General features: G+C 52.0%; 2 protein-coding genes and 1 non-coding gene across 18 annotated transcripts in view; 2 read left to right on the top strand and 1 right to left on the bottom strand.

The window, feature by feature from the left end:
- Window positions 1–3,476, top strand: part of SPTAN1 (spectrin alpha, non-erythrocytic 1) — a 59,516-nt gene extending 56,040 nt beyond the window's left edge. For 10 of the 16 annotated variants that reach the window (XM_043916704.1, XM_043916703.1, XM_043916699.1 and 7 more), the window contains 6 exons: window positions 1,433–1,487; window positions 1,890–2,086; window positions 2,175–2,228; window positions 2,314–2,460; window positions 2,548–2,695; window positions 3,001–3,476. In XM_043916704.1, the coding sequence (XP_043772639.1) occupies window positions 1,433–1,487; window positions 1,890–2,086; window positions 2,175–2,228; window positions 2,314–2,460; window positions 2,548–2,695; window positions 3,001–3,126 (727 nt within the window). In that variant the 3' untranslated portion in view covers window positions 3,127–3,476. Of the gene's footprint in view, window positions 1–136; window positions 200–1,432; window positions 1,488–1,889; window positions 2,087–2,174; window positions 2,229–2,313; window positions 2,461–2,547; window positions 2,696–3,000 lie in introns of all 16 variants that reach the window. The other 6 variants (XM_043916697.1, XM_043916690.1, XM_043916688.1 and 3 more) reach the window with 1 other exon arrangement.
- On the bottom strand, window positions 3,467–23,548 carry DYNC2I2 (dynein 2 intermediate chain 2). The gene is made up of 9 exons (XM_043916705.1): window positions 23,321–23,548; window positions 13,752–14,000; window positions 6,812–6,921; window positions 6,136–6,293; window positions 5,532–5,641; window positions 4,887–5,054; window positions 4,444–4,676; window positions 3,983–4,140; window positions 3,467–3,778 (listed from the first exon to the last, which is right to left on the bottom strand). Exons 1-9 carry the CDS (start codon window positions 23,531–23,533, stop codon window positions 3,540–3,542), a joined length of 1,638 nt encoding a protein of 545 aa, XP_043772640.1. The 5' UTR covers window positions 23,534–23,548; the 3' UTR covers window positions 3,467–3,539.
- Window positions 8,452–8,555, top strand: LOC122704106. Its single transcript, XR_006343736.1, has one exon. It is a non-coding gene; the product is annotated as a U6 spliceosomal RNA (small nuclear RNA).
- Window positions 23,549–25,246: the final 1,698 nt, after the last annotated feature.

Below are 25,246 nucleotides of genomic sequence, written 5' to 3'. Positions count from 1 at the left end.
GGCTCGGGTCCCTGCCGGGGCACCGAGTGGCCCTGCCCGTGCGCTGCCAGCTGGGGCCTCGTGGTGTGTGTCTGTCTCGGTATGCTCTCGCCTCCCTTCCTCTGGTGTATTCATTTGGTTTCTTTTCTTTGAATAGCATAGCGTATCGTCGGGTCATTCGTGTCTATCAGTATGAAGTTGGGGATGATCTGTCTGGAAGGTTTTTCTCCTCTTATTTCTCTTCTTACCTCACTGTGGTTTTACCAATGCACTCTTGACTTCCCCAGGCGGCTCTGCTTTCTGACTAACCCACCGCCCGCGGCCGCATGGGCAGGAGGGATCTGTCCTCCTCCCACTGCCCCAGCACCCAGCCTCCTGCCCCCAGGGCCCAGGGGTGTGCTGTCCCGGGGCACATGGCGTGACTGAGTCCGACCCGCTGGGGCAGGAGGACGCCTGGTGCCTTGCCTTGCTAGAGCACTGTGAACTTGGGGCGCTAGCAGAGCTAACGCTGGCTCGCTGGGCGTTAAAAGGGTAGGTGGAGGCAAATGTGGGTACAGGGGAGGCCGGGCGAGACCCCATGAAGGACACGCGCACAGTGTGACTTGTCCCTGCACGTAACCTCGTCTGTCTTTGTTCACTGGTGGCCTGTGTGACCCCACACTGTGTTATGTCAGGAAGATAGAGGCTCCCCAGAGGCCCCTCGCTCTCCAGAACTTGGCCCTGGAAGGAGCCTCTGGTCCTGTGTCTCTAGATAACAGAATCTGAACCTGGGGTTTAGTCACAGCCACCCCTTCTCCAGGCAGAATGAGAACAGTTTTCAAAACTCCAATCTGGCCATGATCTCTTTGGCATCCTAGTTTCCATGTCGAGGGGCCCTCTGACTGCATCCCCATTACGGTCACTTCCCCTGGAGTGTGGGTGCCCTCCTTGGGGACCTGAGGAGACCCCAAGGACCCCTGGGTGGCTGTTGGCTCACCGGCCTCCCCTCCGCCCTGAGGTCCCCCATCTGTCAGGTGGCGGGCAGCCAGGTGCCCTCCTCCCCTGTGGCTGCAGCCCCCCCTGTCCCAGGGGAACCTGAAGTGGGCTCCTGAGAGGTACCCTGCGAGGGCCCGGCTTGGCTCAGGCCCCATGTCACAGCCTGGCTGGGCCTGAGGAGCCAGCAGCGTGAGAGCGTCCCGGCCAGGGAGAGAGCAGGCAGCGGGGGGGCTCGGCCCGCCTTACCTGTGGGCCTCATGGGGTGATGCCACCTCAGGTCACAGCCTCTGGGCCCTGAAACTGGAGCAGCAGTACCTGCCCTCCCTGGCTCCCAGGGCTGCTGAGAAAAGATAGCCAACAGCAGATAGGTCTTGTTCCCTCAATAGAAGGAATTCGAGACTGCAGGTCCTTTAATCTGAGGAAAGTTAACTTCGCGCTCACGATCAGGCCTCTTGCCTCACTGCGTGTCTGTGTTTAGGTCCTGCATGGTGGAAGAATCCGGGACCCTCGAATCGCAGCTTGAAGCTACCAAAGTAAGCCCCCCTTCTGCCCACCCCTGCCAGCAGGCCTCCTTGGCTGCAGGTCAGGGACGAGGTGGGCTGCTTGGGTACCCCCGTTCTCCCTTGCCTTAAAGCAGCCTAGGACCGCCGTCACTTTAGAGGCTGCTGCCGGGAGCCCTGCTTGGACAGGAAGAGGCTCGTTGAGTCCTCAGTGTATCCTGTTGCCCTGGCAGGTCAGCCCGCTGATCGGTGCCTCTCACGATGAAGCCTCTTCCTTTCCTTTGTGAGGCTGTAGGGTTTTAGCTTCATCCCATCCCTCCTTTCCCCTTGCAGGCAGCCCTGCAGGCCTCGGGCTGGGGTGCTGAGACCAAGGAGGGCTGTTAAGGACCGAGGCAAGAACCCCTGTCCCACGTGTCTTTGCCCCTCGCCCCGCAGCGCAAACACCAGGAGATTCGAGCCATGAGAAGTCAGCTCAAGAAGATTGAAGACCTGGGGGCGGCCATGGAGGAAGCGCTGATCCTGGACAACAAGTACACGGAGCACAGCACTGTGGGCCTGGCCCAGCAGTGGGACCAGCTCGACCAGCTGGGCATGCGCATGCAGCACAACCTGGAGCAGCAGATCCAGGCCAGGTACCTGCGGCTGCCCCGGGCGGGGGGACGCGTGCCGCCAGCTGCCTGGGCTGGAGGACCTGGTCCCTGACCCTGTCCCTCCTTCCAGGAACACGACAGGAGTGACCGAGGAGGCCCTCAAAGAATTCAGCATGATGTTCAAGTGAGTACCCCCCATGCCCTCCCCCGTGGGGGAGGCGGGCTCAGCAGCAGGGCCTCTGGGCTGAGGCCTCGGCTTTCTGCCACAGACACTTTGACAAGGACAAGTCCGGCCGGCTGAACCACCAGGAGTTCAAATCCTGCCTGCGCTCCCTGGGCTATGACCTGCCCATGGTGGAGGAAGGGGAGCCCGACCCCGAGTTCGAGGCCATCCTGGACACTGTGGATCCGAACAGGTGAGCGTCAGGGAAGGAGCAGGAGCGGCTCTGCCCCAGGCTCCTGCTGCGCCCTCCCTGCTCACTATACCTTTCCCCCCGCCCCAGGGATGGCCACGTCTCCCTGCAAGAGTACATGGCCTTCATGATCAGCCGTGAGACTGAGAACGTCAAGTCCAGCGAGGAGATTGAGAGCGCCTTCCGGGCCCTGAGCTCCGAAGGGAAGCCTTACGTGACCAAGGAGGAGCTGTACCAGGTCTGGAGCTCTGCTTCCCGGGCTGGGGGGTGGGCGTGTCCTTTGAAAGGCAAAAGCCCAGGCAAGGCTGGCCCCGAGGTTGGGGGCATAACTGAGTCTGGAGTTGCAGCCCCCATTAGCCTCAGCTGCTGTGTGCAGGCCCTTTTAGCCCGTTTTCAAGTGAAACTCAGTCCAGGCCAAGGCTACTAGCGGCAGAGATCAGAAGCTAGGGCACGGATGTTTCTGAAGTCGGGCCCACCGCCCCCCACCCCAGCACAGTTGGTGTGGCTGGTGGGGGCTCAGCTGACCTGTACCTCTCCCTCCAGAACCTGACTCGGGAACAAGCCGACTACTGCGTCTCCCACATGAAGCCCTATGTGGACGGCAAGGGCCGCGAACTCCCCACTGCTTTCGACTACGTCGAGTTCACCCGCTCGCTCTTCGTGAACTGATCCTGCTTCTAGGTTAGCCTGGCCCATGCTGCCTGCCCTGCCGTCGCCTTGCTGCATGTCAACTCCTTTCTGTGCTCTTAAGAGAAATACTGCAGACAGTGTTGCTTTCCAGTGTAACCTTAACTTGCTTAGCTTGGTTTAAGATTGAGTAGAAAACGGTGCTTCAGTAACCGGCTTTAGGTCCAGTTGCCATTGCCACGTTGCTGCGGGGACCCATTTCCTGTCTCACGGCTGGCTGCCCCATTCCGACTACAGAAAAATCTGAGCAGCTGGCCAGTTTCCCTCTTGTTCTCCCTCCCCCAATTTTGTTTTCATGTAAACGACAAATAAATGACTTGACTTCCCCAAAAGCTTGTCTTGTCTTCATTCAGATTCCGTCAGAAACACACAGCCCAGAGGTAGCCTCCCGCACCTCAGCTGGCCACCTCCGAGGCCAGCTGATCCAGGCGCTCTGTCTCCCGGGCTCCTTGCTCAGTGAACTCACTGCTCAGCTGCCACACCTTTACCCTGCCCTTGGCATCACCCGCAGCCAGGAGTTGAGTCTGCTGGCAGTTGAACTCAAGACAGTAGACAGGGCTTTCGTCCTCGGTTTGCTTGACTGAAACTGTGGGCTTCTGGGAGCTTTTCTGGAGATCAAACAGCTGCACGTCACCTTCAGGGAGAGTTGTGGGGTGAGAGAGGCCCAGAGCCACAGCCTCTGAGCCTCTTTGGTTCCCGAAGACAAGAGAAGGCTGTGACTCAGTTCATCCCACGTGAGGGAAGGCACCCTCACCCACAGCCTCCCCAGCCCACAGCTGCAGGGACAGGCTGGGCTCATGTCCCTTCAGTGGATCCAAGCCTGGGGTCCGTGCCTTACCTGCCCCAGAAGCAGCCGCAAACACCAGGGGGCGCACCGGGGACCAGCGCACAGCAAACAGGTACTTGTGGGAGAGCTGCAGGGAGGTCAGGGGCTGGGCCTGCAGCATGGAGTACAGGTGAACGTGGCCATCCGTCCCTGCGCTCAGGAAGAGATTCCTAGATGGGACACAGGGTAGGCGGGGGGTGAGCGCTGGGGGCCCAGCGTGTTTGGGGCCTTTCCACCCGACTCCCCCTGGGCTGTCATGCTCCCGACAGGCCTCCCTAGACTCCCAAACCTGTGGAGCCCCCGGGAGTAAGGAGCCGATTCCCTGGAGCCAACCGCGGGAGCTCTGGGTACTGGGGCTCACTGGGGAAGACCCGGGCCCAGGGCAGACGGCAGGTTCTTCCGGCAGTTCTGTGTGGGTCCTGGTGGGACTCCCCCGCCCTCCCCGTGCCAGAGGCCCTGTGAGCCCTCCCTACCTGTGGAAGGGGGAGCAGCTCACAGAGTAGACGGGGCCGCCGTGGGGGGCGAAGGTGAACTGCACCGGGGCCCGCAGGGGCACAGAGCTGGGCATGCGCGTGACAGCGGCCTCCTCCGCCGCCAGGGAGCACTTGAGCGGGAAGCCGCCTTCCGTGCCCAGCACGAAAAGGCTGGGGTCGAAGCTGGAGAAAGCCACCGCCGTGGCACCCACCTCAGTCTCCCCCCGGGAAGGCTGCAGAGGAAAAAAACATGCAGAGGAAAAAAACAGCAGGGCAGAGCTGGGGGTGGGAGCCCGCTCGGTGTCCCCAAGGAGCCCGGGGCACATGCGTGGCCCTCGTGGACTCCCACCTGCCCACCCGCCCCCAAGGCGCACTGGCTCAGGTCTCACGGCCCAGGGCTGCCTGTGGGCCTATGGCCGGGGTGGCAGCCTCACCCCTTGTACCTTCTTCAGCTTGGTGTTCCTGGGGAGCTGCTGCACGGCCAGGGCGAAGCCCGCGCTCAGCTGCAGCCGGCCAGCCCCGACCCCCTGCCAGAGCAGCACCTTCCCGTCAGCGGCCACACTCAGCAGCTGGAAGCGGTGGCTGTGCCGGGGCTCCGGGAGCCAGACCACCTGGGGGACCGGGAGAGGAGCCAGGTCACTAGAGGACACCTGCCCCGCCTCCCAGCAAGGCCAGCTGTCAGCCTCCACACGACCTTCCCCTTCTCTTCCAGGAGGGAAAAAAAAAGGGAGACTTCTTGAGGAGGCCTGGGAGCCACCTGACCCACCAGCGGGCAGACCCAGAGGGTTCCCAGGTCCCCCCAGGTCCCCCCAAGTCCCAGCAGAAAACCAGGACGGCAGGGCCTCCATGGAGGCGGCCAGCAGGGCCAGGCCCAGCGGGATCCCTCTGGGGCAAGTGTGACTCAGGGCCCAGGAGCTCCGAGGATGCCGGAGGCAGCTGGCCAACCGCTGACACCCTGGTGACCTTCCCGGGTGGTGGCCAGCGGGTGCCCCCTCCCCTGCTCCGCGCTGTGGAGCAGGCACCCGGACGGCAAGGCCCGGCTCCAGAGGAGGTACCTCCCGCCCAGCCCAGCAGGCCGCTGCCCTGACCTGGTACACGGGGTCCGTGTGCGTGTCATCCGTCAGGCCCGTGCGCCAGAGCAGTGGGTCCTCGGGCCGGCTCGTGTCCCACACCAGCACCTCACCACTGTACAGTCCACCTGGAGGCCGAGTGGGCATGGGGAGCCACCCACAGCCAACAGCCCCGCTTTGGGGACGGGCACCCGCCCCCTCCCACCCTCCGCGCTAGGACGTGGGGCCACTTCCTCGAAAAGAGTCCTGGTCCCCAGGCCACCCGCTCTACCCAGCGGTGCCCTCCCGGAAGCGCCCCCACCACCTGGCTGCTCTTCCCTGCCTGCACCCACCGTTCCTCCAGCTTCACCTGCCTCCTTTCCCAGCGTGCACATCACTATGGTCAGCGCCCCGAGACTGCCTGCTTCGTCCAGCCTCATGCCCTGACCAGCCTGTACCTCTGCATGGCCCGCACCACCCCAGACTCAGCTGAGGACCTGCCTCCTCCTCCTCCTACGCCCAGTGCCCCCACCTGAGCCCAGGGCCCCCTGTAGTCCCTGCTTCTGGCCACAACCAGGGGCCGAGGGCCTCGGCCACCCCCTGCGGGATGCGGAGCAGAGGCGACACAGGGTGACGGGCTCACCTGCCATGTGGGACGGCTGCGTGGGGTGGAAGGCCAGGCACATGACGGCGCTGGGCACCTCCACCACCGCCGACGGCTGCTGGGGGTTCAGGCCTCGCCGGTCCAGATTCCAGGTGCACACGAAGGACTTCAGCGTGCTCCAGTCCCCGTCATCCAGCCTGCAGGGACACACCAGCACTAGCTCGGCCCCGAGGCCCAGGTCCATCCCAACCCACGCCACCCCACCCCACCTTGCTCCTATCTGCTGACCCACCTCGTCCCCCCCCGACAGCCCCGACACAGATGAGTCTCTGTCCCCATCACACACAGACAGTGTGCTGGGCACCCAAGTGGCAGAGGCTCCTATGTGGCACCCCAAGGTCATGACTTTCCCCGGAAAAGGGTCTCCAGGAACCAGGGCCGGGGCCACACGTGGCAGGGGCGGGAAGCCGGCCATGTCTGACGCAGCCCTGCAGAGACGAGCAGGCCCAGGGCTCACAGCCCACTGCTGATAGCTGGGCACTGGGAGAAACTTCCCTGTCTTTTCCTGCCAACCCAAGGCTCAGGCAGCCTTGAAAAGGAAGATTCCCAGAAAGGCCAAGCTCTGGGCCCACCCCTCTCTGCGCAGACAGGGAGACGGGTTCAGATGAGGTCTGAGGGCCTCCCATCCCCCACACCAACCCCTGCGGCCACTCACCGGCCGTAGGCACAGGCCACCACAGAGCCAGTGGTGTTCCAGGAGACGCCAGTCACGTGGAGACCCTGTCCTTGGGCAGGGGGGTAGCTCAGGGTATGTAGGCAGGTCACCTGCAAGAGACAGACCATCCCCAACTCTTGAGTCCCACAGCCACCCAGCAGGGTAGCAAAAGCAGGCTCAGGCGTGGGGCTCCTGATTCCGGTCGGATTCAAGTCCACTGCCCAGCCCGGGCACAGTGTGGAGCCTTCATCCCATCAATCCCCCTAACAGGATGCTTCCAGAAGGAAGAGCCTCGGGAACTGAGACGGACGCCAGGCTCCAGGTCAGAGCTGGAGTATCCTGGATGCCACATGACTGCACAGGCGAAAAATGGTCACAGGAGTACATGCACCCTATGGCTCCGCCCAGAGCTGCCAGCAGCAGCTAAGGAGAAGGCCAGCAGTGCTGGCCACAGTGAGGGGCCGGTACGCTTTCCAGGGGCTCATCTGCACCACAGGCCGAAACTCCTGCCAAAAGTCTCACCCTTCTTGACCTCGTAACCCCAAATAGAGAAACCATTCAATGGAAAAAAAATCCAAACTCTGTCAGAAGCTGCACTGTGCACCTCTGTTGAGAATGCAGAATGTGCAGGCACTGTGGAAAACGGCGCAGCAGTTCCACAAAATGTTGAGTTACCACGTGGACCAGCAATTCCACTCTGAGGGACATACCCAAGAGAACTGGAAACAAACACGCCGACACACACTTGCACAGTGTTCACAGCATTATTCATGATAGCCAAAAACGTCCAGACTGACGGACAAGTGTGGTATATCCCTACCACGGAGAACAATTCAGCTATAGAAAGGAATGACATCCTGAAAGACGCTACAACACAAGGACCCTCGACAACATTCTGCTAAGTAGACACAGATATATAAACATATGTTATATGAGTCCATCACTGTGAGATATCCAGAAGAGACAAATCTAAAGACAGAAAGGGGATGAGCAGCTGCCAGGAGCTGTGGGGGAAATGGGGAGTGAGTGCTAGGGGATATGAATTTCTTTTTTGGGGAGGTGATGAAAATATTCTGAATTTTGAGCTTTAAGCCAACTTTTTCACTCTCCTCTTTCACTTTCATCAAGAAGCTTTTTAGTTCCTCTTCACTTTCTGCCATAAGGGTGGTATCATCTGCATATCTGAGGTTATTAATATTTCTCCCGGCAATCTTGATTCCAGCTTGTGCTTCTTCCAGCCCAGCGTTTCTCATGATGTACTCTGCATATAAGTTAAATACGCATGGTGACAATAGACAGCCTTGACGTATTCCTTTTCCTATTTGGAACCAGTTTGTTGTTCCATGTCCAGTTCTAACTGTTGCTTCCTGACCTACATATAGGTTTCTCAAGAGGCAGGTCACGTAGTCTGGTATTCCCATCTCTTTCAGAATTTTCCAGTTTATTGTGATCCACACAGTAACAGCGGAAACAGTGTCAGACTTTATTTTTTTGGGCTCCAAAATCACTGCAGATGGTGATTGCAGCCATGAAATTGAAAGACGCTTACTCCTTGGAAGGAAAGTTATGACCAACCGAGACAGCATATTAAAAAGCAGAGACAAACAAAATAAATAAATAAAAAATAAAAAGCAGAGACAGTGCTCGCGTCGGCAGCACATATACTAAAATTGGAATGATACAGAGATTAGCATGGCCCCTGCAGAAGGATGACACGCAAATTCGTGAAGCATTCCATATTTTTGAGAATTTAAACTTCCTGAAAATAAATAAAAGTGTGGATTTGTAAAAAAAAATAATAATAATAAAAATAAAAAGCAGAGACATTACTTTGCCAACAAAGGTCCGTCTGGTCAAGGCTATGGTTTTTCCAGTGGTCATGTATGGGTGTGAGAGTTGGACTGTGAAGAAAGCTGAGCGCCGAAAAATTGATGCTTTTGAACTGTGGTATTGGAGAAGACTCTTGAGAGTCCCTTGGACTACAAGGAGATCCAACCAATCCACCCTAAAGGAGATCAGTCCTGGGTGTTCATTGGAAGGACTGATGTTGAAGCTGAAACTCCAATACTTTGGTCACCTCATGTGAAGAGTTGACTCATTGGAAAAGACCCTAATGCTGGGAGGGATTGGGAGCAGGAGAAGGGGACGACAGAGGATGAGATGGCTGGATGGCATCACCAACTCAATGAACTTGAGTTTGAGTAAACTCTGGGAGTTGGTGACGGACAGGGAGGCCTGGCGTGCTGCAAGTCATGGGGTCGCAAAGGGTTGGACACGACTGAGCGACTGAACTGAACTGAAAATATTCTAAAATGGATTGTGGCAAAGCTTACACACCTCTGTGCTGTGCGCTTTGTCGCTTAGTCGTGTCCGACTCCTTGCGACCCCATGGACTGTAGCCCTCCAGGCTCCTCTGTCCATAGGGGTTCTCCAGGCAAGCATACTGGAGTGGATTGCCATGCCCTCCTCCAGGGGATAGTCCCAACCCAGGGATCGAACCCAGGTCTCCCACATTGCAGGCAGTCTACCATCTAAGCCACCAGGGAAGCCCCTACTGGAAATATATTAAAACCCACTTCACACTTTAAATGATTTATATGGGTGAATTATATGGGATGTAAACTATATCTCAATAAATTTTGGGGGTTTTTTTCCTTTTAATTTTTTGGTTGTGCCACTCGGATCTTAGTTTCCCAACTAGGGGTTGGGAAACTTCACCATGCCCCCTTCAGTGGAAGCATGGTGTCTTCACCCCTGGACCAGCAGGAAAGTCTTAAAATGACAAATCTGTCATTTTAAAACAAAGTCGAGCGGTGGGGCCAGGAGGCAGAGGGGGCATGAGAAAAACTCTTCGGGTTCTGGTTCCACCAATGTTTCCACTGTGTGAAAATCATGGACCTGAACACTTGTAATCTGTGCCTGTGTTTATGCACGTTTGATGAATTCAATAAAAGTTTATATTAAAAAATACACTATAAGCATTATGTATCATAACAGCATTTATAACTGCAATGACTAGTACACTTTAAAATCTAAAGATGAGAAGGCAGAGGGACAGAAAGATGGGCTGCTCTGTACCTTCACTGGTGGGTGTCTGCCAAGACCCAACACAGCACACAGCACGAATTTACCTGTGTGGAAAGCGTACCTCAATAAACCTGACTCCAAGAAAGTTTATGGTGAAACATCATGTAGCAGTTTAAAAAGGACAGAAGTCTATAATGGAAAGGAATCTGAAAAAAGAAAAAATATATATTTATACAAGTATTATACATATATATAAAACTGAATATATATATAAAAGTGAGTATATATATGTACATGGGCTTCCCTGGTGGCTCATGTGGTAAAGAATCTGCCTACAATGCAGGAGACCCCGGGTGTGATCCCTGGAGAACGGAATGGCAATCCACTCCAGTATTCTTGCCTGGACAATTCCATGGACAGAGGAGCCTGGCAGGCTACACTCCATGGGGTCACAAAGAGTCAGATATGACTAAGCGACTACCACTTTCACTATACACACACACACACATACATAAAACTTGAATCACTTCGCTGTACGTCTGAAGCTATATAACATTACCTATACTTCAATTTTTTCTTTTTTTTTTGGCCACGCCAAATGGCATGTGGGATCTTAGTTCCCCTACCTGGGATCCAACCCACATCCCCTACAGTGGAAACACAGAGTCTTAACCAGTGGCCCACCACAGAAATCCCGAACTATACTTCACTTTTTAAAAAATTATAATAGGGAATTCCTTGGTGCTCCAGTGTTTAGGACTCCAAGCTTCCACTGCTGGGGGCCCAGGTTCAACTCCTGGTTGGGGAACTGAGATCCCACAAGCTATACTGCATGGCCAAATAAATAAATAAAATTAAAATGGTAATAAATAAATAAAAATAAAAAGGACACAGGGCAAGTCTACACGGCAACCTGACAACACAGACCAGGCTTTGCTTCTGAAGAGAAAAGACCCCAAGACCGGTCACAGAGCCTCACCACTGTCAGCCACACACGTGGAAACAAGGGCCAGGGCAGGACAAGGTAAAGAGGTCAGAGGTTCCAGGGGGCGCCCCAGGTGACCTCCTCCCCATCTCTAATTCCGAAGTGTTTGGCTAAGTCATCACTGATTTTCGAATCGTGAAGGCGCAGTGCTTCACTGAGAGCGGCGTCTCAGCCTCTCTGGGGCCACGACGGCCAAGGACGGCAGTGAAATGTCAAGGCCAACACCCTGACGGCTGGAGTGGAGACAGAACAGCCTGAAGCATCAGCCAGCGCAGTAATTCCACGGGGGAGAAATCATCACGAAATTCATGCAAAAGAAAAACAACGTGAGAGAGACAGATTCGCCTCAGTTCTGCCATACAGCAGCAGAATCTGAAAGGAACTCCTCTGCCCAACCCTCAAAAAGGAAAGCAACTTCAGGGCCGTGAGAGGCCCACACGCCCACGGTCACCCAGGGGTGCTGCCTAAGCCCCCACCTGCTCACTGCTTCTGGAAGATATGCTTCTAGAAGCGAAGCTGTGCTGGGATGTCCACCAACGGGGACCCCAGGAAGGCTGCCTGTCTGCTCAGCGGCACCTCACGCAGGTTCTAGGGGGTCTGGGGCCCCTCCTCTACAGGAACGGACCGGGAAAGCTCTGCCGAGTCAGAAAGCTCACAAACACCGCGTACAGTGCTCCCCACCTCCGTCTGAGATGCTCTTGGCGACAAGAGCAGCAGCGTGCTGTGTCAGCGTCGCGTGGGAAAGGCCTTTGAACCAGCGTTCCCACTCACATTACATGTTCCGTATTTTTGCAATCACTCAGTTTGTTAAAATGAACACGCACTGCTTTTGTAATCAGAAACAAGTATTTATTTTTCCTGTTTTGCACATTTATTTTTATTTTTAATTGGAGGATAACTACAAAATTGTGACGGTTTCTGCCATGTATCAATATGAATCAGGCATACGCATACATACATCCCCCTTCTTTTTTTAAAATTTATTTTTATTTATTTAGCTGCACTAGATCTTAGCTGTGGTTTGTGGGATCTAGTTCCCTGATCAGGGATGGAAGCTGGGCCCCCTGCGTTGGGAGCGCGGAGTCTTAGCCACTGGACCACCGGGAAGTCCCTGTCCTCTCCCTCTTAAACCTCGCCCCCCATCTCACGCCTTTAGGTTGTCACAGAGCACCTCTGGGGTTCCCACTGGCTATCTATTTTACATATGGTAACATGAATGTTTCAGTGTTACTCTCTCAAATCACCCCACCCTCTCTTCCCACCCCACCCCCCTCCGCCCCCAGCTATGTCCAAAAGTCTGTCCTTTATGTCTGCATCTCCTTTGCTGGCCTGCGAAGAGGATTTAAAGGGGGAGAAAGTAATATAAGGGTGGACCAAACTAATGCACAGAAAGGTGGAAACGCCTTAACAATTAAGAACAAGCCCTTGGGACTTCCCTGGTGGTCCAGCGGCTAAGACTCTGTGCTCCCAATGCAGGGGATCTGGGTTTGATCCCTGGTCAGGGAACTAGATCCCACATGCCTCGACTAAGCCTCAGACACATACAAAAAAAAAAAAAAAAGAATCCAACAAACAAAAAACCAACAGTTCACCCTCTTTGAATGCAACTGGAAAAGGGGGCTGCCGAGCCCGGATTTTAATGTTCATGACCTTCTGTGCTCCACTTTAAAAGATAACGACGACTCCACACTTCCTTGTGGCCTTGGCAACTGTTTTTCAGAGGGATTTTGAGGACTTCTCTCCAACAAATCCACTCTCCCAAACCTATCAGTGATTTAGTGGGAACATGGCAGCTGTATATCCAGAAACAGACAGAAGAAGAAGGCCGGGAGAGAAGGGCTATGACCTCTGAATACAGAGCTACTCATCTCCATTTCTCCAGGAAGAAAACAATGCATAAGAAAAGCCTCAAAAAAAAAAAAAAAAAGAAAAGCCTTTACTGCTCAGTCAGCGGCCTGTCCACAGGCAACACCAGGGTGGAGCAAAAGTCAAGGGCCCGCCTTCGTTCAGAGGCTTCTGATCTCAAAGCGGTGACTCCAACTGGACATTTGTGTTTACAGGATGACCGTTCTGAGCTCTGCCTCGAGACCAGAAAAGGCTTGGCGATGCAGAAGTCACTAGAGCGCAATAGTGAAACCAGAGAGACTGGGACTCAAACTCCAGCTCAGCCAGTCACGGCTGTGTGACTGCGGACATGTCCCTTAGCCTCTCTGAATCTCATCTATGAAATGGAGATGGTAGGAATTCCCTGGCGGTCCTGCCCTTTCGCTGCCAAGGGCCCCGAGTTAGACTCCTGGTCAGGGAACCAGCGTGGACAAAAAATAATAAGATGGAGATCAGAAAAGAACTACCTCACCAGGCCGTCCAGAAGGACAGATGAGTTGGCACAGAGCGTGCCTGGGGAAACACAGCTGAGTGGTCAAGAAAATAAGACCCAGAGTGAGACTGTCTAAGCTCAAACCCTACCTCTACCGCCTACTAGCAGTAAATGGAAATAACAAGGCACCACCCTCAAGGGCAGCAGGGAAGGCCCAGTGACCTCTTAGCTTAGTGTCTGGCAAGCTCTTATTCAGAGCTTGGTGAATGCTGTTATGATTGTTATTGGTGTTCCTATTTATTTGATGGGCCGGGGCTTCCCAGGTGGCATTACTGGTGAAGAACCTGCCTGCTAATGCAGGAGATGCTGGTTCGATCTCCGGGTGGGGAAGATCCCCTGGAGGAGGGTATGGCAACCCACTCCAGTACTCTTGCCTGGAGAATCCCATGGACAGAGGAGCTTGGCAAGCTATAATCTATAGGGTCGCAAAGAGTCAGACACGACTGAAGTGACTTAGCATATATGCTGTTATTGGGTGGCACAAAAGAAGGACTTAAGATGAGCTAAAGCCCCAACCCAGGCATCCCAGGCCTGCACCAGCCCATCCCTACCGTCTGCTGCTGCTCGGCCCAGTTCACCTCGAAGCCGTCGAACGCATGGCTCTGCCAATTCTTGTTCAGCTCTCGGGTAACCATGGCCTCCACTTTCCGGAGAAAGGCCGCAAGCCGGGGGCCGTTGTACCGAGGCACAGATGGCAGGCTGACTGGCTCGGGGACCTCGGTCTGCACCTCAGCATCCACATGCTTCCGGGCCTGCACGGACGCTTCAGCGGTGGCAATGCTGGCCGTCTGGCAACTTTTCTGGAGGAGATCGAAACGCAGTCACCAGCCAGCTCTCCTCACAGCATCACCTGCCCAGGCACTCACCCGCCCACAGCTGCTGTTTATCTTTGGGCAAAAGGACCACTGTTCACTCTGTCTGCCTGATGTCCATCCCCTTCCTCTAGTAACTAGCCCATCTTCCTTGGGAGGAACCCAATTGGTGTGGTGTGAGTGGAGATGACCCACAGGGAGTAACCCTGACCAGCCAGTGAAACCTACTCACGTGGTGTCAAAAGGCAGTGGGAAAACGTCAAGAACATGAGTAGAAGACAGTCACTTTCTTATTAAAAATATACCTCCTAGGGACCTCCTGGTGATCCAGTGGCTAAGATTCCGCACTCCCAAGGCAGGCAGCCCCAGGTTGGATCCCTGTTCAGGGAACTAGATCCCACATGCCTCAAAGAAGAGTTCATATGCCACAAAGACCCAGCACAGCCAAGTAAAAAGAAATTAAATATATATACATCTTCTATTAATAGAGCTCCTTGACTACTGATTATAAAACATACCAATTATTTAGTAACAGCTCTTCAGGAGGAAACTGTATTAAGTATACACATCAGCTGTGAGACACACCCCTTTTAATACCTGTTAAAACAGAGGTTGAAGAGATGTGTTCTAAATTGAGGAAATACAGAAGGACACAGAGAACGGACAGAGGTCCGGGACACTGTGGGTGAAGGCCGAGCCCCCTTACTCCCCTGGGCAGTGACCACCACCAGCTCATACGGAGCACACAGCCCCTCATTTCACCCTCCCAACACACCTGAGCTGCACCCCTGACTCCAGAGTGGAAAAGGACCTCAGAGACCACGCTAGACGGGTGGCCTCCCCGAGCAGGGTCATAGAACCACCAGGAGGCTGGCTAAGGGACAAACTGCCGCCTCCTCCCCATCCACAGAGCTTCTGGTTCACTGGTCTAGGATGGGGTCTTTGCTAACAAGCCCCCAGGTGATGCCACAGGGCGGGTACTCAGATCCCATCTGTATGCTTCCTGCGGCCACACCCCAGGGCTCAGAGCCCATCACCTCTGCCCTCCAGGTGCAAACAGCGCTCATGTCGTCCCCCCCACACTTGAATCTGAGCACCTGGGTTTCACCAGGGTAGCAGAACACCCCTCTTCTCCCTCCCTTGGCTGCAGCTCTCCCCAGAGGGGTACCTTCTAAGTTGTCCCGTGATCAGGACGCATGCATGTCTGTGGGGAGCTGCTTGGCGGGAGGCAGCCTGCTCCCCAGCTCCCACTTCCCTCCACCCTGCCACCCATCTCCAGTTCCTTGTCCCCTGTTTAGCTGGGCAGAGGGACAGACATCATATCAGGGAAGGAGACGCAGCCTCCTCCCTTTCTGGAGGACACGAACAACCTTTACCAATGAGGGCTCCTACACGACTGAGATTCCTGTCACCCACGAGAGGCTCTCCTCATGTGGCCGCTTACCAGGCACCTACACCTACAGGACAGGGACGGGGCCCGGACCCCCATTCTCCCCTGTTTGGGCTTCTTTTTTTTTTTTTTTTTTTTTTAGTTCTACCACTTTATTGCTACCAACCCATTTCCCTCCACCCTTGTGCACACATGCTCAGTCATGTAATCCCATGGACTTCAGCACGCCAGACTCCTCTGTCCATGGACTTTTCCAGGCAAGAATACTGGAGTGGGTTGCCATTTCCTTCTCCATTGTTTGGGCTTCTTAAGCACCAGGTGAGTGTTAACAGAGCCCAAAGGAAAGGGGCTGGCCCCACAGGAGGGCCGCTGGGGAGGACAGGGGGAGACAGGGCTCCTCGTCAGGGGCTGAGAAATGCCGCCAGTGTGAACACGGCTCCCAGAAGTCCCCCTTCCCGGCCCTCCCTTCCATGTCCTTCCCTCTCTGAGTCCCGCACACACACCTGACGACACCTGCGCGTGACGGGAGCTGAGATGGTTCCTGACCTAGCTCAGCAGCTCTTTATCAGCATGCCAACAGAACGGGATACGCTGTGAGACTCCTGATGTTAAGGAGCAGAAACTGTACCAAGGGAATATCTTGGATACAATGTTGACGGGAACTCCCTGGTGGTCTAATAGTTAAGAATCCACCACTCAGAGCAGGGAACACCGGTTCAAACCCTGGCCAGGGAAGATTCCACCTGCCTCGGGCAATTAAGCCCGCCACAACTACTGAACTCACGCACAGCCACGACTGAAGCCCACGAGCCTGGAACCCACGCTCAACAGAAGCCACTGCAATGAGAAGGCCATGCTTCTCAACGAGAGAGTGGCCCCTGCTCACCTCTACCAGAGAAAGCCAGCAAGCAGCAACCAAGACCCAGCACAGCCAAAATTTAATAAATAAACAAAACTGATGGGAATTCCCTGGTGGTCCAGTGGTTAGGACTTGGCGCTATGGCTGCTGGGGCCTGGGTTCCATTTGTGGTCAGGGGACTAAGGTCCTGCAAGCCTCGGCGCACAGCCAAAAAAGAAAACAAAAAAAGCTGAGTGGACTTTGTGATGCAACATGGACATTTACATTGTCTCCTGTCTCACTCATGTGAGACCTCCAAGAGTATGAGGGTAACTGAACCCAGAACCAATATTAAAGTACTTCAGCGTATGATCTCCTGTTCATTTGACCTTGCCTCGACTATATCAGGGTGGTGGGGGTTTAGTCGCTAAGTCGTGTCCAACTCTTGGGACCCCATACCAGGATCCTCTGTCCATGGGATTCTCCAAGCCAGAATACTGGAGTGGGTTGCCATTTCCGCCTCCAGAGAATCTTCCCAACCCGGAATTGAACCCAGGTCTCCTGCACTGTAGGCAGATTCTTTACCAACTGAGCTATGAGGGAAGGCCGTATAGCAGGGTAGCAGACAGTTACTCAAAGGATGACCTGGAGCTGAGAGTTAACCAATGAACACAAGTGATCAACATTTTCACCGAAGCCGGGAGGCCCTGTCATGCCACAACACCTCTGACTTATAATTACTGCCGGCTACTCTGGTGGTGTCTTCACATGTGTCTTAAAAAAAAAAAAACAACTTTAGTATCAAAACTATTAGCAAACTCCAAAAGGTTGAGAACCACAAATCTAATGCCTGAAAACTTGTGAGGGGCCAAACCTCAGGTTAAAAGCAAACCCCTCCAGCAGGGGGTGTCATCTGCTACAGAACCCACAAAGGCGAGGAAGCAGCCCCAGGTGCAGGAAGAGGGAGGAGCGGACAGGTAGGCAAGTTTAACTCAAAGCAGGAGGGGAGAAATTCAGCAGAATTAGGCTGTGGATGATGGGACACAAGAAAAGGATTCCATTCAGTATTTCCCAGAGGCCTCTGGGAGACGCAAAATTACACAAGACCCACTCCCTGCCCTCTGGGAGCTCACAGTCCAGAGACAGACTTGAATGCCCAAAGTGAATGCATCTGCTGATAGAAAGTTCCAGAACTAGACGGCAGTGATGGCTGCATGTTGTGAAGGTATTTAACACCACTGAACTGTACACTTTAATATGGTAAAATGTGTATGTATCTTACCACAAGAAAAGAATGCACCCTATATATATTTTTTTTTTCACCTTTCGGCATCTGGGATCTTAGTTCCCTGACCACACATTGAAACTGTGCCCCCTGCATTGGAACAACAGAGTCTTAATCACTGGACCACCAGGGAAGTCCCCCACTCTACATTGTGACAGGATTCAAAGAGGCTTCAGAAAGGTAACACTGCTGGAAAGGAGGGTGGATTAAATTAATGGTCCTCAAGTTTTGCCACTCATGTTATGACAATAACCTGAGGAGCTTTTATAAATCCAGATTCCCAAGTCATACCACATACCAATTAAACCAGAATCCCTGGAAGTAGGGACCAGATATTCATATTTTTCAAGAGTCTCCAGGGCATTCCAGTGTTGGCCAAGTTCAAAAAAGCAGAGACCAGGATTGAAGCAATTAGGAGCCCTTCATCTCAAACACTTAGACATGAGCCCCCCCCAAACCTGAACAGAACTGGGGGTCAGTCTCAAACTGTTTTCTTATTAGCAATCTCATTTAATTCCACATTTAAGTATTCTAACAAGACCCACTTTGCAGATCACTTGACTGGCCCGAGGCCAAGTCCCCAGTGTCCCCATGCACTCAAAGCCTGGTCTGAACCCAAAGTAAAGGACCCTGTGAATAAATCGAGATAAAGCAAGAAAAGTTAAATCAAGCCAAAGATCACTAATACTTCAACAACGACAACAAAAAATCCATCACTGGAACATAAAATTGCACTCCAATATTGCATCACTACATGGGCCAAGCAAAGAACAATGTTTGGCTTTTCCAAAAGAACTTACAAAAAAAATTAAGAAGCTGCATATAAAATTAAGCTAAGGGCCTCTGTAACAATCTAGAAGGGTGGGATTGGGAGGGAGATGGGAGGGAGGATAAGGAGGGAGGGAACATGGGTGTGCCTATGGCTGATTTTTATTTATTTATTTTTTTTTAGTGGGAGGCTAATTACTTCACAACATTTCAGTGGGTTTTGTCATACATTGATATGAATCAGCCATAGAGTTACACGTATTCCCCATCCCGATCCCCCCTCCCACCTCCCTCTCCACCAGATTCCTCTGGGTCTTCCCAGTGCACCAGGCCCGAGCACTTGTCTCATGCATCCCACCTGGGCTGGTGATTTGTTTCACCATAGATAATATACATGCTGTTCTTGCGAAACATCCCACCCTCGCCTTCTCCCACAGAGTTCAAAAGTCTGTTCTGTACTTCTGTGTCTCTTCTTCTGTTTTGCATATAGGGTTATCATTACCATCTTTCTAAATTCCATATATATGTGTTAGTATGCTGTAATGTTCTTTATCTTTCTGGCTTACTTCACTCTGTATAATGGGCTCCAGCTTCATCCATCTCATTAGAACTGATTCAAATGAATTCTTTTTAATGGCTGAGTAATATTCCATGGTGTATATGTACCACAGCTTCCTTATCCATTCGTCTGCTGATGGGCATCTAGGTTGCTTCCATGTCCTAGCTATCATAAACAGTGCTGCGATGAACATTGGGGTGCACGTGTCTCTTTCAGATCTGGTTTCCTCAGTGTGTATGCCCACAAGTGGGATTGCTGGGTCATATGGCAGTTCTATTTCCAGTTTTTTAAGAAATCTCCACACTGTTTTCCATAGTGGCTGTACTAGTTTGCATTCCCACCAACAGTGTAAGAGGGTTCCCTTTTCTCCACACCCTCTCCAGCATTTATTGCTTGTAGACTTTTGGATAGCAGCCATCCTGACTGGCGTGTAATGGTACCTCATTGTGGTTTTGATTTGCATTTCTCTAATAATGAGCAATGTTGAGCATCTTTTCATGTGTTTGTTAGCCATCTGTACGTCTTCTTTGGAGAAATGTCTGTTTAGATCTTTGGCCCATTTTTTGATTGGGTCATTTATTTTTCTGGAATTGAGCTTCAGGAGTTGCTTGTATATTTTTGAGATTAATCCTTTGTCTGTTTCTTCATTTGCTATTATTTTCTCCCAATCTGAGGGCTGTCTTTTCACCTTACTTATAGTTTCCTTTGTAGTGCAAAAGCTTTTAAGTTTCATTAGGTCCCATTTGTTTTGCTTCTATTTCCAATATTCTGGGAGGTGGGTCATAGAGGATCTTGCTGTGATTTATGTCGGAGAGTGTTCTATGGCTGATTTTTAAAAGATATTTGACAGCAAATATTCTGTAAGCAATTAATTTTGTAAAGCAATTAACCTTCAATTAAAACACAAACTAAAAAAAAACCATAAACTTAAAAATTTAGCTAAAACACTCATCACAGGGTTCTGATAAGAGAAAAACTGGAAACAGTTCATCAAAAAGGACTGGTTAAATAAAATGAAGTTATAAAAAAATTTTTTTAAAGGATGTTCAGGGCGTAGTGAGTGAAAAAGTAGGTCTACAAAATATTATGCACAGTGTGAGTTCATTTAAAAAAAAAAAAGTGGAGGAAAACAGACAAAAGAGAGAGGGAGCAGGTATAAACCAAATTGCTGGAAAATGAGACTGTGGGGCGGTTTTTATTTCCAATTTTTCCTTATCCAGATTTTTCCCTAAATTTTGGATACAAGGACTTCCCTGGTGGTTCTTCCCTCCGAGCTCCCAGTGCAGGATGCTCAGGTTCAATCTCTGGTCAGGGAACTAGATTCCACATACCACAGCTAGAGTTCACATGTCATAACTAAACAACATCTGGCGTGCCACAGCTAAGACCCAGCACATCCAAATTAATAAATATTTAAAATAAATAAGTTAAACAAGTAAATTTTGGACAAAGAAGACCACAGCTAGAGTTCACATGTCATAACTAAACAACATCTGGCGTGCCACAGCTAAGACCCAGCACATCCAAATTAATAAATATTTAAAATAAATAAGTTAAACAAGTAAATTTTGGACAAAGAAGCTTTTATAAAGAGAAACAAGTTAATCTGGAAAATTAACTCTTTCTTTGAACCCCTTCAACAGTCTTAGAATCTTTTTTTTTTTTTGGCCATGCCAGGCAGGTTGCAGAATCTTAGCTCCCTGACCAGGGATCAAATCCACATCCTCTGCAGTGGAAAGGCAGAGTCTTAACCACTGGACCACCAGGGAACTCCCAACACTCTTACGACTTAATTAAGAATCCCCTTCAATAAAACGAGCTTCCCTGATAGATCAGTTGGTAAAGAATCCGCTAGCAATGCAGGAGACCCCCGTTCAATTCCTTGGTCAGGAAGATCCGCTGGAGAAGGGATAGGCTACCCACTCCAGTATTCTTGGGCTTTCCTTGTGGCTCAGCCGGTGAAGAATCCACCCGCAATGTGGGAGACCTGGGTTCAACCCCTGGGTTGGGAAGGTCCCCTGAAGGGAAAGGCTAGCCACTCCAATATTCTGGCCTAGAGAATGCCATGGACTGTATAGTCAATGGGGTCACAAAGAGTAGGACACGACTGAGTGACTTCCACACACACATACTTAAATAAAACAGCAGAGACTGACACATAACATTCTTCAATAAAACAGCAGAGACTGATTTAAGTGAACCACCTAAGATGAAAGCTTTACACCTCAAGTATTAGAATCAGTTCTTGGAGCCCTACTGGTTCACATTATAGGTACAAGAAAATATGCCTCAATCTCACTCTTTTTACCTTCAATAAAGATGAATAGAAATAACTAAAATATCTACTATCTTTGCTTTTTTTTTTTTTGCCGTGCCACACAGCATGTGGAACTTCCCTGATGAGGGATCAAACCCATGCCCCCTGCACTGGAAGCAAGGAGTCTTAACCACTGGGGCACTGGGGAAGTCCTGCCTTTGCTTTTTAATTAGAATCTTTTCTATCCAGTATGACGAAGTGGGAAGTGCTCTGAAGCCAGATCAAATCTGGCTTGAGACCTGCAGACTGCTGGCCTAAGGCAAGAAACTTGTCCTCGAGTTCAGTTCAGCCGTTCAGTCGGTCCGAATCTTCGAGACCCCATGGACTGCAGCATGCCAGGCTTCCCTGTCCATCACCAACTCCTTGCTGCTGCTGCTGCTAAGTCGATTCAGTCGTGTCCGACTCTGTGCGACCCCATAGATGGCAGCCCACCAGGCGCCCCCATCCCTGGGATTCTCCAGGCAAGAACACTGGAGTGGGTTGCCATTTCCTTCTCCAGTGCGTGAAAGTGAACAGTGAAAGTGAAGTTGCTCAGTCGTGTCCAACTCTTCGCGACCTCATGGACTGCAGCCCACCAGGCTCCTCCGTCCACGGGATTTTCCAGGCAAGAGTACTGGAGTGGGTGCCACTGCCTTCTCCACACCAACTCCCTGAGCTTGCTCAAACTCATATCCATTGAGTCTGTGATGCCATCCAACCATTTCATCCTGAAGAGTTAATCAAGAGTTACGACTTTAAGGATTCCCTGGTGTTCCAGTGTTTTTAAGACTCCGAGCCTCTACTGTAGGAGGCTCAGGTTGTGATCCCACATGCTGTGTGGTATGGCCAAAAATAAAATTTTAAAAATTTAAAGAGGAGAGAGGGTAAGACTTCATGGAAATCTCACTGATACTGGTGTTGGTGAGGAAATTGTCTTCTGCAGGACCTCTCATCTGTGTAGAAAGCAAAGCCTCAATTTCCTCTGTGGGAAACATGCAGCCCCCTTCCAATGCTCATTTTCACTGAGGGAAAGCTAACATCCTTAAAATGACCTGCAAGCCCTATACTTGCTCTGCCTCTCCTTACCCTCTCTGACCTCACCTGTGACCATCCTTGCCTTCTCATTCCTCTCCAGCCCCACCTGCCTCCTCACACACACCAGCTTTGCTTCGACCGCAGGACCTTTGCACTTGCACTTTGCACTCCCTGGGCTGTTCTACCTCAAATAACCTTGACTAACTCTCACTGCAGAGAAGGCAATGGCAACCCACTCCAGTACTCTTGCCTGGAAAATCCCATGGGCAGAGGAGCCTGGCAGGCTGCAGTCCATGGGGTTGTGAAGAGTCGGACACAACTGAGCGACTTCACTTTCATGCACTGGAGAAGGAAATGGCAGCCCACTCCAGTGTTCTTGCCTGGAGAATCCCAGGGACAGGGGAGCCTGGTGGGCTGCCGTCTATGGGGTCGCTCAGAGTCGGACACGAATGAAGCAACTTAGCAGCAGCAACTCTCACTGCTCCAAGTCTTTGCTGGAACACCACCCTCTCAATGAGGGTGCAACCACCCTGCAAACAACCCTTTCACTCCCCAACCCAATCTTTCTAATCCCTCACCCCTTTTCTTTCGTCTATGGCACTATTCACCTCTAACACACTGTATATTTACATCTTACCTGCACTGTTTACTTTCTGTCCACTGCAGACAAGCGCCCCATATAATCTCCAGGAGGGAGCTCACCCACTGATGACTGAGGAATCCCCAGGGACACAGCAGTGCTCAAAGTCCACACACACAGATCCCTCAGGAGCCCTGGCACCCAGAAGCCCTGCCCTCGGTTCAGACAACCTCGTTTGTGTGCTTTGGATTAAACGACGTACTAGAAAACGTGTGTATCTCGACCTTAAGATGCAGTTTGGTCTTTTTTTTTTTTAAGTAAAAGTTAGTTTGAAATGCCTAAAAACTGCAGGTCACACAAAATCCTTCAAAACCTGGAGTCTTTAGAGCCTTTAAAAACCCTTTTGGTTGCTACTCAAAGACTAGGGAAATTGAGACGTGAGAAACTAACTAGGGTTAGTTTCTGTGGGTTACAATATAAAAATAACCTGACCCAGCTGCCGCGCGACGTCCCTCGCCCTCCCGCCCGCGTCACCCCGAGGCGCGCCGCGCCCTCACCGTCTCCCCGCGGGTGCCCTGGACGCCCCTCCACTGCGAGGGCACGGACACCACGCCCAGGGTCTCGTCCTGAAGCGGCCCAGGCCGCTCGGGGCCCTCGGTGCTCGCAGTCCCGTTTGTCGCCAGCGCCTCACCTCCTGCGCTTGTCGCCAGCGCCTCACCTCCTGCGCTTCCCGCCAGGCCGAGCAGCCCGGGTTGCGCGCTGGTTGCCATGGAGACGGCTCCGCCGGCCCCACCCCCCCCCCCAACCTCCCCACCTCCCCGCCTCGCACCGACGCAGTCCGCCGTGACCTTCGCCCCCGCGCCTCCAGAGCGGAAGGCTGGGGCAGTGAGGCTATCGGCGCCATTTTTGAGTTTGTCAGAGCGCACGCTCCAACACCCGAGAAGAAGAGATAAATTATTCTTTTCCCATGATGCGACAACCATTGCCAGTTTTTGGCTTCTCCAACCGCAGAGGGAGCACGCTTGGGGCTTTCGCGGCTACTCTGGGAGGGGAGGGAAGTACGGAAGCGAGGCACCCGTGCCAAGTTCAAAGATGGCGCCGAGCGGCCCGGCGCAGAAGGGAGGGCGGGAGGCTGCGGCCGCGACGGGCTTTAGAGCTGTGGGGCCTGGGGCTGCCGAGCTGGCGGAGTAGCCGAGCGCTCCAGGAGAGCCCCAGTTGGCGGCCACCTCGAAACCAAGTGCTCGCTCTCTGAGCCTCGGTTTCTGCCTCAATAGAATGGAGATTTTAAATATCCATATATGGATCCAGAGTGTGGTTGAGTAGTTGGAAGGCCCAAATGAAGTAGAATGTAGAAAAAATGCTTGTTAAACCGAAGTTAAAGACTCGAACAACTACCAATTATTGAGTGTCTACCGTATATGTTGATCTTGATAAATCCTTAAAATAACTTTATGAGAAATCAAATGTTATATGTCGCTTGAGGGTGCTGATTGTCCAAAAAAATAATTTCCCCAGTTCACCCATAAAGGCCACATCACATTTGTCCAAGACCCCACAGACTCTTGCTTGCCCCAAGACCCGGTTCTGAGCTTCTTGGCAAGAATCCTCTGGCCAGGTCCTCTGGGCTGCTTTCTTCCTATCCCTGAACTCTCAGAGTGATGGAAACCCGCCCAATCAGAGGCTCCTCTGCACCGCCTCACGACTGAGTCCTCTAAACCTCATTAGGACTCAGTTCAAGTCAAGGCTGTGAGGCCCGATTGGATTAGCGACACTGGAAAGACAGAATGCAATAGAAATTTCTTCCTGGAAGAAAAGAGTCAGACAAAAATTCTCCTTGTAAGGCCCTGTTAACACTAGAAAAGTTTGCAAGCATCACCAAGGATGCAAAACTCACGTTCAAAAAGAAACTCAAGGCTGTGAGGGTCAGGAGGCTTGGCTATGAAGACTAAACACTGCTATGTCCTGTTTTCAGACTTGGCTCCTCTCTGCACCTTGGTTTCCCAGCTATAAAAATAGATATAATAAGGTTGATGCTAGTAGAACCTGCTTTATCTTAGTAAGGAAGGAGACTATTTCAAGAAGAGGAGGGTGTGACTTCCCTGGTGGTCCAGTGGCTAAGACTCTGTGCTCCCATTACAGGGAACCAGGGTTTGATCCCTGGTCAGGGAACTAGGTCCCACATGCCACAACTATAAGATCCCACATGCCACAACTAAGACCGGGTGCAGTCAGATAAATAAATAAAATATTTTTAAGAAGAAAAGAAGGGTGGCCCAAGGTATTAAACACCCCAAACAACTTCAGTAGAGTAGTGGGAACAAAAACCAGCCTGTAGAGGGTTTAGGTATGGAGAAAGTAGAGAAGGTAACGGACATTATTGGGAAGTTCAACATAGGATGTAGGTATGAGAGTAAATTAGTAAAACCTAATTGGAGGTTTTTGACCTTTAGGTGTGCCTCCTCTTTAATCTAGCAATCCTACTT

The sequence above is a fragment of the Cervus elaphus genome, chromosome 11, assembly GCF_910594005.1.
Source record: "Cervus elaphus chromosome 11, mCerEla1.1, whole genome shotgun sequence".
Classification (NCBI taxonomy): Eukaryota; Metazoa; Chordata; class Mammalia; order Artiodactyla; family Cervidae; genus Cervus; species Cervus elaphus.
The sequence above is the reverse complement of the archived record's forward strand: the minus strand, read 5'-3'. Positions and strand labels throughout refer to the sequence as shown.

Bases quoted from the DNA above. Each gene is read 5' to 3' on its own strand.
- DYNC2I2 (XM_043916705.1), bottom strand. From the start codon at position 23,533: ATGGCAACCAGCGCGCAACCCGGGCTGCTCGGCCTGGCGGGAAGCGCA. The intron at 14,001-23,320 runs GTGAGGGCGCGG...GATCTCCTCCAG, and splicing joins AGGGCACCCGCGGGGAGACG to AAAAGTTGCCAGACGGCCAG. The intron at 4,141-4,443 runs GTAGGGAGGGCT...TGTCCCATCTAG, and splicing joins AGCTGCTCCCCCTTCCACAG to GAATCTCTTCCTGAGCGCAG.